This window comes from Coffea arabica, chromosome 2e, assembly GCF_036785885.1.
Source record: "Coffea arabica cultivar ET-39 chromosome 2e, Coffea Arabica ET-39 HiFi, whole genome shotgun sequence".
NCBI lineage: Eukaryota > Viridiplantae > Streptophyta > Magnoliopsida > Gentianales > Rubiaceae > Coffea > Coffea arabica.
In genome coordinates, this window is record NC_092313.1 from 76,608,189 (window position 1) to 76,622,439 (window position 14,251).

The window sequence follows — 14,251 nt, forward strand, 5'->3', positions numbered from 1 at the left end:
TTTTGACTGGCCATTGCTACTGGAGTATTTGATTTTCCCTCCAAGCTCGTTTGTATGCAGATGGAGTAGCATAAAGATGGACCCCGAGAAAACAATCCCAGAGGGCTCCCTTTAAGGAAAGAGTAGTAGAAGGGGGTCCATCTCAGGCTGTCCCATGTCTGGTCTTGGTGGACGACCAACCTCTCTTTCTTTCTTTCTTCTTTTTTTAAACTTCAATAATGATAAAGATGAGGTGAACATGAACATGTTTGGGGGCACAGCCCCATCCATGAATGATAACATCTAGTGTGAGCGAGTACTTTTATGGTATGATCATTTTTCCCTTGCATTTCGCCTGGAATTAAGGTAGGGCTCCCTACCATACACAAAGTAACAGCGAATCGACTTTTCAGCCTCGTAGGGCATGGATATGTCCCTAGTCAAGGACTTAAAGGTAGTTGTAGCGTAGTAGTACTTCTTCTCTTTGGCCATGCATTGCTTTATGCTTTCTCCCAACTCCCAACTCCCGACTTTTAATTAATTCCCTCCATAAGAGAAAGAGTAGTAGCCTAGTACTAATACTACCATATGCCACCGGGCACTGATCAATAGGAAGTTTTGGGAGTTCTATTATTATTAGATAGAAGATACACAGAAACAGCAGCATCACGACAATCATTTATCTTCTGATCCTCCTCCTCCCACATGCTATTTGTGGGTTGGGCACGTACGTGCATTTTCCAACTAATAATAATGATGGAAACTTACCAAACTCACTCTCAAGTCAGTTTGCTCATTGTCCATCATATAAAAGAGCTTTCTTCACCTTCACTTGTTCTAGCTTGACCCCCTCCTCCTCCTCCAGGATCGGAGATCAATAGTGACCAGGCTCAGTACTTGTCGTCCAAGCTCAGATAATTGTAGGTAGCACTTAGCAGTCGCTGCAAAAAAGACCAGCGAGTAGACGGTACTCCGTATATAAATATATATAATACTCGATCAGAAGCTAGCTTAATTTTGTCCATCAGCCTCTCTCTTGATTAGGACTTGCCACTGCAGTTGAGTCCTGTGCGGCAGAGGCGAATTGGGAAAAATGGAAGAGGTGAAGAATGGCGCGGAAGGTAGCAGGGGTGGCCATGATCATGTGAAGAAGGACGACAATGTTGGAGATCAGATCAATGAAAAGGTAGACTATGTGTTCAAGGTGGTGGTGATCGGAGACTCTGCGGTGGGCAAGTCTCAGATACTGTCCAGGTTTACCAAGAATGAGTTCTGCTTCGATTCCAAATCCACCATTGGAGTCGAGTTCCAGACCAGGACTGTCAACATCAACTCCAAAGTCGTCAAGGCCCAGATCTGGGATACTGCTGGCCAAGAAAGGTACCCCATCACTACCTACCCTCCACATGTAATTAACAGTCCTCTCTCATCTCTCTGTTTCTATGATCATCACTTCAAGTTTATGGCTTTATGCTATGATACAGAGCATATTTTTTCTCTGTTAGTATATTTTTATTAAGATTTGGTTACTGAGTAGTAGTAGTTTTCTTCCTTGTGGATTCAAAATCATGGCTGGTGATGTCCCTGGAAAATTGTATATAGTATCATATGTTGTGGTGAGTAGTAATATAGCAAGCTTATACATGTGCACATATATGAATGCGTGAATCGACTAAAATAAATCCAGCCAAAGTTGGGTCCCAAAATGAGAATTATGAATCCAACTAGTCACAGAAAAGCTTTCTGTACAAAAATCCCAATTGCTCCTTCACCTAACTCGCCAACATTATTGACTCCACGGCTGTACATAAATTGGTTGGCCTCCATTATTGCTCACCATGCATCTCATCCTACATCCTAGCTAGCGTAGCAGTGAAATCATATGCTGCTGGTAGAAAGTAGAAACCAGCTTATTTTATTTCGAGCGTTTGTTTCTTTACTTTAAATCTCGCGAGAACGCTATTTTATTCCTCCCCCCTCTCAAACCTCAATCATTTTGCTGTGCAACATAATAATATGTTTGGAGCTCTCTAGAGAAATGCATACTTTTATCCCAATCTCCACTCCAACTAAGAAAACAAGAAAATTTTGTTTCACCTGTGAAACAGCATACATGCAATGGATTGCATATTTGTCTCAAGAGATTTTTACTTGTCCCAATTTCCAATGTCAATGAAAATTTAACTTTTACCAAACAAAGAAAAATAATCTGATAATATCCTCTTTACTGAAAAACAAACAATCAAAGCTGCTATTTTGTTGACGCAACAAAGAATGCCAGACGTTGGGATATGGAAAGCCATTCAAAGTCTATAGTTTTATGGGTTGTTATCACTTTACCCCCTTATTAAATCACCATGTTATTATCAATTTACCCACTCAAACTATGATACCAGTGCCGCTTTCAATTTACTAGTCACTTTATCGTCCATAGTTAAATCAACTCAGTTTGACAAATTTTGGACAAAAATATCATTCTCTCTTATAATGCCACTATATTGTTATTATCGTTTTACCCCCTTAAACTATAGTGATTATTAGTTTATCCACGAGCATCATACTCTAAGTTGCTTCAGAAAAGCTAGAAAATCAATCAAAAGAAGTCCTAGGTTGCTTGTGGATTGTGATTGCAGCTTCCTTTTTCTTTTAAAGACCCCTGCAATTGATTATTTAGGTTGCTTTCTTAACGAAGTTATTACTTATGAGAAGTCTTATATGCTTTCAACAACCATTTTTATAAAATCAACTACTAGTACTACATGAGATGACAGTGCTTTGCAATTGGCAATTAATTAAGGTGGTTTCGCTCTCATTTATCAACCATCAAGAACGTATAACTTGTGTGGAGGATACTGCTTTCATGGAAGTTGAACAATAGACGAATGCAGCGAGAGATTAACACAGTATAAGTAAATTAAATAGCGGGGAAGGAAGTTGAATCAATAGTAAGTATTTACACTACACTGCAGGTACCGAGCTGTGACGAGTGCATACTACAGAGGTGCGCTGGGGGCCATGTTGGTGTACGACATTACCAAAAGGCAGTCATTTGATCATGTAGCCAGATGGGTGGAGGAACTGAGGGCTCATGCAGATAACTCCATCGTCATCGTGCTGGTCGGAAACAAAGCTGATCTCGTGGACTTGAGGACCGTGCCGGCGGAGGACGCCGTGGAGTTCGCAGAAAACCAGGGCCTGTTATTCTTTGAGACATCAGCACTCAACGGTGACAATGTGGACGCTGCATTCTTTAAGCTCCTCGAGGAGATACACAACGCGGTGTCCAAGAAGTGTTTGGATAGCCGCGGCGCCGGTGGAATCAGAGCCAATGCCACCGACCAAGGTTCCTTCAAGGGTTTGAAAATTGATGTCATTTCTAGTGCAGAATTTGAAGTCAGTGAGATGAAGAAATCGTCCTCTTGCTCTTGCTAAATAATTTCATGTTGCTGTACTTAACTGTCTGTGTATATTGATTCTACTACTGCTACTACTTCACAAGGGAATATTGGAGGGAAAAGGAGAGATCATTTGATGCATTGCTCGATCGTTTCAAGTGTTCTTTCTGTAGTTGATTATTCAAGTGTTCCGTTGCACTTGCGGCCGAGCCGCCTGTCAAGGGATCTCGATTAAAATTAGAACCTCGCATATAATTAATTATGCTCAGAACACAGCTGATATATATATAAACGAGAAGCTTGAACCCAGAATTTCATACTTAAAGTTGCTCTGCTTGCTTGCTGCAATATAGGACGTACTTTAATTTTGCAATCATCTTGTTCAAGTCAAATTTGATATAGGCCAATTTGGGCCATTAATTGCTATCGGTCGGTCCTAATACATACATGTTGAATGAAATGGGCCGCCAAATCGTTATTCAACTCCCTGCAATATGACTGGAAAGTCAATGTCATGATACAAATTGCTTTGCAAAGTTATTATCGTTCATTTGACTGTCTCTTAGATGTCATGTCATTCATCCAAATCAAATTCACACCCATACGATAAGGACAAGAGTTGCCCGCTTTTGATGGTTTATGTGGAGTAACTTTACGTATTTACAAAAGTCACTCTGTCGAGTTTGACAAAAAAAAAAAAAAAGATAAGGACAAGAAATCGGCCCAAATCCCAGGGAAAACCCAAAGGAGCGGGCCTGCTACAACCAAACTGCGGGGGTCTGGCTGGGCAGCCAATAGCAAAAGAGTAGTGGCTTATCTATGGATATGGATGATGGTGGTGCTGTCGTGCTGTGGATCGCTCACTCCCTTCCGGAACGGATCCTTTCTCCTCTGCGTTCTTGTCTCCTGCTCTAGCATTGAAGTGGTCTCTGGCAAATAGCAGCATTTGGGGGCCGGCCGGCGTTGGGGAATGGCAGCCACACTCTGCTTCCTTCAACTCCCTCTGCTTCCTCCTGCACCAAACCACCGCCACCACCACCGACCATCATTCTCCTTGAGATTCACCCTCACAGCCACCGACCCAATTACCACTACTTCTACTACTAATACAACATCACAACTCTCTCAACAACAACATTCCCCGCAAAAACTCCTGCATCAAACTGTTATTTCTACTTTAAAATCAGCTGCCCTTCCTCTCCTCCCAATTGCATTCCCTTTCTTTCTTGACCCCAAGGCATGTAAGCCCAATTTAAAACAACTTTCAGATTTCATTTGGCTATAGGAATTGGCGGCGCTACAATCAGTTTATTCGTTTCTTTTATATTTTATGGATTTAAACCCCCCCAAAAAAAAAAACAATGAAGGAGTTTACTGCTTACCTGCATACTAGTGGAGGGAGTACAATTGTTGCAGTAGTAATTAATTTCAAATTTGGTAGCATTTCTTGAACTGACTTTGATGAGGGTTGAACTGCAGGATGCAGTTGCAGTTGACGGGAACTTTGGACTTCTTGAAGGGAGGACAATGGCTCTCGTTCATCCCCTTGTCATGGCTAGTTTGTTTCTTTACACCTTATACGCCGGTTATCTTGGCTGGCAATGGCGCCGAGTCCGCACCATACAAACTGAGATTAACGAGCTCAAGAAGCAAGTGCAGCAGGTTCCAGTCTCCCCGGCTGGCACCCCTCCTCCTCAACCCCCGCAGCCGTCCCCTGTTGAGCTCCAAATTCAGCAACTCACCGAGGTCCATCAAAAACACTACTGCCTCCCACCAACCCTTTCTTCTCTTTATTTATTTATTTATTTTAAAGAAACACACACACGCACACAATTTAGTCATCGTATGATTACTAAACCACAAAGCGTATAGTATATGCGATACGACTACCGACCAAAGGGCCAACTCGCTTGTCATTGGAAATAGTATTAATTAATATTCATTTTCTGAATTCAGGAAAGGAAGCAGTTGATTAAAGGCCAATACAGGGATAAGCACTACGATGCTGGTTCCCTTCTACTCGGATTTGGGGTGTTTGGGTCGGTTTTTGGAGCAGTCAACACCTGGTTTCGGACTGGAAAGCTATTTCCGGGACCCCATTTATTTGCAGGGGCAGGTAAAAACGGTGACCTATCTTCTACTTGGTGTAAATTGCCCAAAAAAAAAAAAAAAAGCTTCAACTTTGCGCTTTCGTGCAGATAAAACATATTCTTTCACTCTTTACCCTTTTTTTTTTTTTTTCATTTCTGGGCACTTGCTCAAAAGTTTCCTGCTGCAAGAGTTGAGCTCTTTGGGTTTTGATTTTGTCTTGCAATAGGGATAACTGTGCTATGGGCAGCAGCTGCATCCCTTGTACCTGCAATGCAGAAGGGGAACGAAACTGCCAGAAATCTTCATATTGCGCTCAACTCCCTAAATGTTATCCTCTTCATTTGGCAGATTCCCACTGGAATTGACATTCTCTTCAGAACGGTTGAGTTCACCAACTGGCCTTGAACTATTTGGTCTTGCTGAGTTATATCTAGCACCATCTAGTATCGCAACTTATATGCCCATATAATCTAATGTTATTCCAATTCAGGTATGTTGACGTTATTAGGAGTGAAGTCTTCTAGTAGTATATGATTCGGTCTATAAAAATGAATGCTTCGAGTTGGGATTTTGCTTCTCAGTAAGTGTCATCCTTTGAACTGGATGCATAGTGTAAATCAAGCAATCAGTTTGTCATCTCAAGCTCCAACTGTTTGATTGAACTAGTCTTGCTCTCTTATCGACTGGAGGAGTCCTCCAACTCTCATCCAGTTTGACTCACTTGGTGTTTCCTTAATTGGAATACATGTTATCAAAAGAAAGCTGGTATGATTTTGTAGCTATCATCTGATCGCAACCTCATATTCTCTGGAAAGTTTTGTGAAACCAGAGAATGTTAGACAGATGGGTGATTAATCTCCATGTTAATCAAGCTATGCTGAGAAACTGGAGCTGACTTGGCAAGGCAATGATTAATCTCCATCTGATCGCAACTCTATCCTATTGTTTTAGCAGCAACGGATTTGCGCTTGATGTTGCGGTTGAGCATACAAACCCCTACTATCAAAGTACAAAAGGAGGAGGACAGGAGATATTACAACAACTAATTCCTATGGTACAAGAAATTCTGACGTGATGCGATTCAGGTTGTTAGAATTTGGCTTTGGAATGAAACGGTATAAGATAAAACCGAAAGCTGTTAATACTATAATCAACCAGTCTGACAGCTCCTTCCTCCTAGAATGAAAAAGGAACTGTGCCCTCCGTAGTTTTAGTGTTTGCAGGCCGCAATAGATGGTCTACAAATTGAAGTATCTGAGAGCTGAATAACAAAGCTTGCTCTCCATACACATTTCTCATCGAGTAGTACTGATAGTATGCATATATGTACAAGAAGATTGTAGGACAGCGTAGAATGGTTGGTTGAATGAGGATTTAAATTGCATGTGCTGTTTGAATTTGCTGTCAAGCTACAGGCCTCGATCCACCTTACCAGCTAATGGTGATGCACAAATGATTTTTGTTTTATCAATAAGATCAGGAGAAAAGTAAATAAGATTGGAAGGGTAGGGAGCGAGGTGAGGACATGGGGGCTTGGAAGTTTGAACAAGAATTTCTGCACCTACTGTACTAGGTCCATAATTAAAAAGAAAAGAAACAAAAAGAGTTTTAGGCCGTAAAGAGCTGAACCCAATCCATCCGTCACACGGATTTGTAAAAGATATGGTAATAACGAGGAAAAGGGTTAGTATTTGGATGATATTCTCTTGCTAAATAAACTTGATTTATGAAATGTCCTGTATGCAATTTTTACAACGGTTGCCTTCTCAGGTAAAAGAATGCACCCGAAGTGCTGAACGCAGCATCTGTCTTCAAGAGGTTAGCCTCTTCAGTCGTACAATATTCTTGGCCTTGCATTGGCTAATGGCTGGCTAGGACTAGGAGGGCATCAAAGAAACTGACAAGGGAAGAAAGCACGTCGGCATAACAAATAAATCAAATTTCATTCAGTTACTAATCAATAATTCGTGATACCATTGCCAAATGAGACGACAGAAACAAAAAGAGATAACTGCATTAAAAAGGCAAAAAGTAGTAGTCCCTTCAGGAAGGTAGAGATGATGGGATGGTAGAGGAATCCCTCTTGAGGGGCATCTTGAAAAGCCCAGAAATGGGACCAAGCCGAAGGAAAAAGGAAGAAGATTGCATGGCAATTGGCATCGCACCATACATTCTCAACAAGCAAAGTCAAAGATAGAGACAGAATTGTGGTTCAATGGTCCGGGAAAGGCGTTTAGTGATTGTGAATTTAGGAATCTCAATGCCAAAAAAAAAAAGGCGTTTCCTTAATAGTCCCTTTTTGTGCTCGTTAGGAAACTCAAAAGATAATACGGCGCAATATGCAAAGCAAAGTCATGAAAGTAATCGGTTTAAGTACTTAAATATTCGTCCGCCAGCAGCAGCGCACTGGCACTGGCACTGGCGCTGGAACTGCATCCAGATATGCACCGCACCACTGTTGCTGCAGCAGTTGGTGCGTATGAGCCGCAAATAGCAGCACAAGTTGCTGCAGACAACAGCTTAATCCCGAGGAGACAGATGCTGAACGGACTTTACTTTCTTCTTCCACAAATTTACACCTTTACTTCAACGTTACAAAGGTTTCGAAAATGTTTATTTGCTTGAAGCTTCAACGTGATCTTAGAAGGGAGCCGAATATCTGCTGATCAGACTGAGACCGTCATGGGCCCAAAAGCGACGTTGCCTTTTCTTGTAAGGCTTGGTTCTTTAATTCTTTTTGGTGAATGGTGATCCCTCCGGAGTCCCCCAGCTAGCTGCATCAGATGCCTTTCTTCTTGTCTTCCCACCCTGACGATGGATCACCGCATTGATGCACGCTTGTTGATTTGTCTCGCTTTACCCGCCGCTTCACAAATTGCTAGTTGCTGAACGTCAGTATAAATAAATGAGTGTGCATCAGAACTTTTAACTGCTCGTGTTCACCCAATTCATTAATTCCTTTGGTAGTGAGTAGTGTCAAGCATGCAGGGCAGGCTGACACTCGAATAGTACTCCCGACCAGAATACGCAGTGCTTACTATACTGCTCCTTCCTTCCTTCCTTCCTAGCATCCTACTCCTACCGCCCCGCCTGATTCATTTTTATTTCAGGTAAAGACCAAAATGTCTACCCAACAGCAGCCTCGGCCATGGTTCCGTTTGGCTAACATAATGCGCCCAGCACCTCCACCTGCACCTGCACCTGCACCACCACCGCCTCTTGCACGTCCCCCTGCTCCAACACCTTCACTGCAAGCCCCACCTCCTATTGCACCCTTCAGGCCCCCTGTAGCTCTGCCTCGGCCTCTGCCACCTGCTCCACCGAATTTGCCTGTTGCTTCACCCCCTTCTGTAACCCCTACAACCCCAAGCTCCCCTCAGATCTCCACTACTAGAGCACCTCCACCATCGCCACGACCACCGCCAACACCTCCGGCTCCAAGCCCCTCCCCCACGCCTCCAAAATCCCCTACCCCCTCCATAACTAGGTCGCCTGTTGCACCCCCTCCTAAACCTGGATCTTCGTCGCCACCAGCATCTCCAATAATCAAAACTGCATCAGCGGAAACGTCTTCGGCTGCACGTCCAGTTGTATCCTCTCCATCTTTATCAGCATCCCCAAAAACTAAACCCCCATCACCGCCCTCTTCAACAATAGCATTGCCAGCCTCTCCTGCTCCAAAAACATTGCTCTATTCAGGCCCTCCCACTGCAGCACCAGCACCAGTCCCTCCACCACCTTCTCCAGTTGCAGCCACCGCCGCAAGACCTCGTGCTGCACCCAGCCCGAGGGTGAAAAGCAGTACACCTCCTCCTAATCACGCTCAATCCACCATTGTGAAACCTTCTCCATCTCCATTAACACTGCCTCCGCCGCAACTCAGTCATGATTATGATCTGGAACCAATACCCCCAGAAGCTGTGCAGAAAACAGTGCTAACGCAAGATGATACCAATCATGAAAAGGCGCCAAAGATCGATCCCACGAAGTCGTCGTCCTCCCCCTCCTCCGGGGGGAAAGAGAGACAAGTTAAGAAAGACAAAGGAGCAATGACGACTTACAAGGATAAAAAGAATCATAATAATAAATCAGCTGTTTCTTCACCAGAGCTTGGTATGAGAGTCGTAACACTTGCAGGTGACAACAAAGGAGCTGTTATGGAATTGAGCCCAGGAGCTTCCCGCAAGAAGTACGATTCTGGGCAACATTTCTGGGGTAAAAATGGCCAGAAATTGGGAAGCCATGAGAAGGAGGAGGAGGACGGCAGGCATTCTGATGACGGTGGGATAAAGAATGGAAGAGGCGAAATGGGAAGGAGCAAATTAGTGGCAGCTCCACAGCCCCCAGTGGACGCCTTTGTGAACAGTAACGTCCAGGGAGTCAACAATTCCATTGTCTACAACTGCACCTACGGCAACCGTGATCCTGGAGTCCATCTCTCGGTATCTAGGAAGGGCAATGGCCACCACCACCAGCAGGACGCCGGCCATTATAATGTTCATCGTGACTAGTCTAGGCACAGTGCCTGAATGATCAAGGGAGCATAGGAAGTTATGCGTATTTATATTTGGTTGCATGATTCGTGGTATTTTATTTAAATCTTAAAGCGGCTGGGGCCTGGCTCGCTAATAATTGTTGCACTTTTCTGCAACCTCTTCCGGTCTGTCATAATGTTGTACTTGAAAACTTTGAGCGTGCATCTTCTTGATTCCATTATCAACGAATAATTTCATCTCCCCGTTTTACTTGCTTCTCCTCTTTTCTTTTTGGATCTGGCAATTTTTTTATTTTTTGGAAGGATTGGATTGGATCTGGCAATTAAATCTATGCTTTCTTTTCTCGTTAATTAATGGGAGTACCTTTTTTGATTTCAGAAGGTAGAAACCGAAAAAAGTGATTCCACGTTTTCTTCTTTCTTGGGTTTGGTCCTTCTGTTTGCGGCCCGTTTTGTGAAATTGAAGTCATTACACGGTGTTTAGCGTAGATTCAGCGGCCCAAATTTTTCAACACCTGATCTTGTAGAGTGTGGCCCAAATTTTGCCACACTATTACAAAATCAAGTCAACCCAAGTTTTTGCCATTGCCTCAATATCATCAAACATCCAAAGTCATATATATGTATATATATAGCAAATTATCCGAAAAACCACTAGACAGTGAGATTAGAGTAAAATTACCCAAAATTTATAAGTTTGATAGTTCAGTAGATAAAAACATATCATTAATAGTTGAGTAATCAAATCTTAACATTCGAAAAGTTCAATAACTACCTAAGTAATTTGCTCATATATATATATATATATATATATATATATATATATATATACGCGCGCATCCACAAGCAGAGTAATGTTTCTCCCTTGAACTAATTCGAGGGCCGATTTCTATGACGCCTTGGGCTTTTAGTAACTTGTGCAGTTGGGCCAATAGGAACAGGGGACAGTCCGGAACACGCCAACAATGTTGGATACCCCACCAGACCCCAACTCAACTTTTGAGTTTTAAAAGCGTTAATAATGTAATCATAAGGTTCTTGGATCAAGTTTAGTGTCCTGCCCTTTCTTTTGTCATATTAAAAAAAAAAAAAGATTAATCTCCTCTACACCAACAGTAGTGTATACATTATTACATTTTGATGAATATCACATATACTGAATTTTAATTTCAAATATAAATTTTAATTATGTGACATTTGCCTAACCATGACAGTATATACACTACTAGTATATACAAGATTTGCTCAAAAAATTATTCATAAAAGAAGTAAATCAAGGGTAGAAACTTTTTTTTTCTTGGCAAATCCTGTATACGGGGGAGAGATGCCAGTCCTAAATTTTATTAATAATAATTAAAAATAAAATTGAAGAGGGGGCATAAACCTTAGCTCGATCACAATTAAAAACCAGTTACTAAAAAGAAACAAGGACTATTACTCCCTTACAAGTTGTAGATGCTAGAAATTTATGTTGAGTGTGACTGTGTAGGAAAAAATTATTCCATATTTTTCTTATTGAGGAGTTGGGAATTTATTTGGGAATAACTTGATCCTTGTTCACCAGATTTATTGCATCATAAATTTGGCATTGTTCAAGTTTTCTCTTCTTTAATATGTGGACACTGAGTATTGCTAGTCTTTTATTGTTTAAGATATTAATAAATTTATAGGTGTAAGATTACCATGCTGTCCGCTGTATAACAGAGCAAATTGGGATTTAGTTGTGAAACTTGGACATCATCATAATTGCATTAGCTGATGATTGGTGAATAGTGTATTGAATATAGTAGCTTTCTGATGTATTTTGAACTCTGTATGTTCCTTATGACACTCAATTTTGCTTATTAATAAAATGAGTCAATTTACAAAAAGAGAGAGAGAGAGAGAGAGAGAGAGAGAGAGAGAGAGAGAGAGAGAGAGAGAGAGAGAGAGAGAGAGAGATTATTATGCTGTCACTCTTTCACAAATTCTTATGTGTGCTTACTACTTCTCTCAATTCTACAATTCTGAGTTGATATCGCTTAACTTTATAAATAAGGATTCTAGAAGTACCATCCAATTAATATCTCGCCTAAGTTGCGTTTGATAAAACTGAAATCTAGAATTTGAAATCTGAATCTATTAAATTATTGAATTGTTAAGTATTAAATCTAATGCATTTAAGTGCATATCACATTCAATAATAAGTGAATAGTTTATCACTTAATTTTGAAAGCATCCAATAAAAGGTTAAACATAAAAGCAAACCATACAAATGTGTAATTTTAATAGACACAATATAATAATAGTTATTAAAAATTAGTTTTAAGAATGTATTCATAGTGTTTTCAAGCCAAAAGGATTATTCCTTTATTATGAAGTGTTTTTTGGTCAACCTGAAGAGTTTTTTTTTCTCAATTTTTTTGAATTTTTAAAATTTTCTGATTTTCTTGTTTTGATTGGTGGCTTGAAAACCAAGAAAAAAAAAGACAAAATGTTTATGTTTACAAACCCATTTAAGGTTTCTTTAAAGAAAATTTATTTTTTAATTCAAAAGTGCTTGGGGATGTATCAATTTAAGGATTTATGAATTGTGTACATGTTTTTTAAATTTTTAATTTTTTTTGTCTAGATCAATGGCTTTAGAACTTAAAAATGATAAATTTTAAACCATGCATTTAGAAACTTATTTGAGGTATTTTTAAGGTGTAAAATGTTATTTTCTTTATTGTAAAATTCTCATAAATGAGTTTTCTAAATTATTTAAAATATTAAAATTTTATTATATTTCTTGTGTAGACTAATGATGTGAACATTATTAATAGGTCTTTCAACCTTGTTATTTTTCAAAAGTTAAGGGATTAAGTAGATTTGTTTCGAGTCAAAATGGTTCACAAGAAAATGGCAAAATTGGAATGAAAGTATACTCTCTATCGACTAATAAATTCTTTAATAATATATTTTCAAATAGGTTGACAATTATATTACTAAAAGTTAAAAATGGGGGAAGCATGTGATATGTTTCAAAACCAAAAAATAGTAAGTGATATAACCACAAACCTCGAGAAGGTTTCTAAAATTATCCCATTAGAACATGTATATCAACCTTTCATTCGAGCTACGAGGAGTTGTTGTAACCGGATTCTGATACAGTATTACAGGGCCTTCCTGCCTCAAAAACTAACTCAAGGTTTTGGGGTTTTCCTCAAACTCATAACCAAGAAGTTTATCCTTTTTTTACATATGGATAAATCTAACAATAACAAAGATGCAATAGAACATGAATCGAGAAGAAGGGAAAGAACTGCGCCATTCCCATCGAAATTCGGGAATGAGAGGGAAATGCTAAAATTATCAACCAAAATCCAAATGTATTCCAAGACCCACACACTCAAGTCCAATCATACAGGAATGATTAATGGGTTGACTGACTGATAATTGAGCAAAAGTTGCAATGCAGGCCACTATTTCGGAAGAATCCTTTGAACTGAACATTGCACTTGCAGCATGAATGCATGCACCTCTATCCGTCTTCTAATTCGCTTTTGTTGTTTTTTCCTTTCTACCCTTTGAGTTCTTAGTACAAAATTGTTTTTCCCTTTCTATTCTCAACAAAACAAAATAATTTCTTCTCAAAAAAAAAGAAAAGAAAGAAAGAGACGGTTGGGCTATCCGTCGTAGTTGGCTTATCACTGATGGGTCTAGATGCTGTAGAGAGCTTCTAACTGGTGCAGTGCCAAAAGGAAACGATATCGACTTATCTAGCTTGATCACCACAAAGATATATATGGCTCTAATCTTTCTTTAAGTTCTGATATCTCTGGAGGCTTGAGCTGTTGTCCAATACGAATGGAGGTGGAGTAATATTTTTCCAGAAAAAGATTGGGTCGCGCCACATAACCAAATATGCTTCATGGCAGGATACCTCCGCTCCAATTTCTGCTCAACTCCCCGTCGACAAAAAAACACGCCTTGTGCCTTGTAGCTTCTCTTGTAGTCTCTCTTGGCTTGCTACCTATTCATTTAGTCGTTTATCAATCATTTTGATGTCCTTAATTTGCTTGTAGTCTCTCTTGGCTTGGAACGTATTCACAATGTTTTTTTTACATACCGATTCGCAGCAAAGACTTGTAATCAATATGATAGTTTTTTGCGGAAAAAATTTTTCCAATTTTTTGGGTGTAAATGTATTCCTAATACTCTATGACAACAATGCTGCACTGGTTATCACATTCCCAAATTTGAAGGTCAGGATATGACATTAAACCTGTTTCTCAAGGCTAAAATTCATAATTAAATTAAGATTTTTAAA

General features: G+C 40.1%; 3 protein-coding genes across 3 annotated transcripts; all 3 read left to right on the top strand.

The window, feature by feature from the left end:
• Positions 1–930: 930 nt before the first annotated feature.
• Positions 931–3,515, top strand: LOC113733311 (ras-related protein RABA3-like). The gene is made up of 2 exons (XM_027259633.2): positions 931–1,359; positions 2,949–3,515. Exons 1-2 carry the CDS (start codon positions 1,073–1,075, stop codon positions 3,409–3,411), a joined length of 750 nt encoding a protein of 249 aa, XP_027115434.1. The 5' UTR covers positions 931–1,072; the 3' UTR covers positions 3,412–3,515.
• A 689-nt stretch (positions 3,516–4,204) lies between these two features.
• LOC113733310 (uncharacterized) lies at positions 4,205–6,101 on the top strand. Its single transcript, XM_027259631.2, has 4 exons — positions 4,205–4,611; positions 4,854–5,120; positions 5,331–5,490; positions 5,692–6,101. The coding sequence occupies exons 1-4, from the start codon at positions 4,345–4,347 to the stop codon at positions 5,868–5,870; spliced, it is 873 nt and encodes a 290-aa protein (XP_027115432.1). The 5' UTR covers positions 4,205–4,344; the 3' UTR covers positions 5,871–6,101.
• Positions 6,102–7,890: 1,789 nt separating this feature from the next.
• On the top strand, positions 7,891–10,210 carry LOC113728187 (uncharacterized). The gene has a single exon (XM_027252728.2). The coding sequence runs from the start codon at positions 8,588–8,590 to the stop codon at positions 9,974–9,976; it is 1,389 nt and encodes a 462-aa protein (XP_027108529.1). The 5' UTR covers positions 7,891–8,587; the 3' UTR covers positions 9,977–10,210.
• The last annotated feature ends 4,041 nt before the right edge of the window (positions 10,211–14,251 follow it).

Coding starts and splice junctions, on each gene's coding strand:
- LOC113733311 (XM_027259633.2), top strand. CDS start 1,073: ATGGAAGAGGTGAAGAATGGCGCGGAAGGTAGCAGGGGTGGCCATGAT. Junction 1,360..2,948: donor GATACTGCTGGCCAAGAAAG/GTACCCCATCAC, acceptor ACTACACTGCAG/GTACCGAGCTGTGACGAGTG.
- LOC113733310 (XM_027259631.2), top strand. CDS start 4,345: ATGGCAGCCACACTCTGCTTCCTTCAACTCCCTCTGCTTCCTCCTGCA. Junction 5,121..5,330: donor AAATTCAGCAACTCACCGAG/GTCCATCAAAAA, acceptor TTCTGAATTCAG/GAAAGGAAGCAGTTGATTAA. Junction 5,491..5,691: donor CCATTTATTTGCAGGGGCAG/GTAAAAACGGTG, acceptor GTCTTGCAATAG/GGATAACTGTGCTATGGGCA.
- LOC113728187 (XM_027252728.2), top strand. CDS start 8,588: ATGTCTACCCAACAGCAGCCTCGGCCATGGTTCCGTTTGGCTAACATA.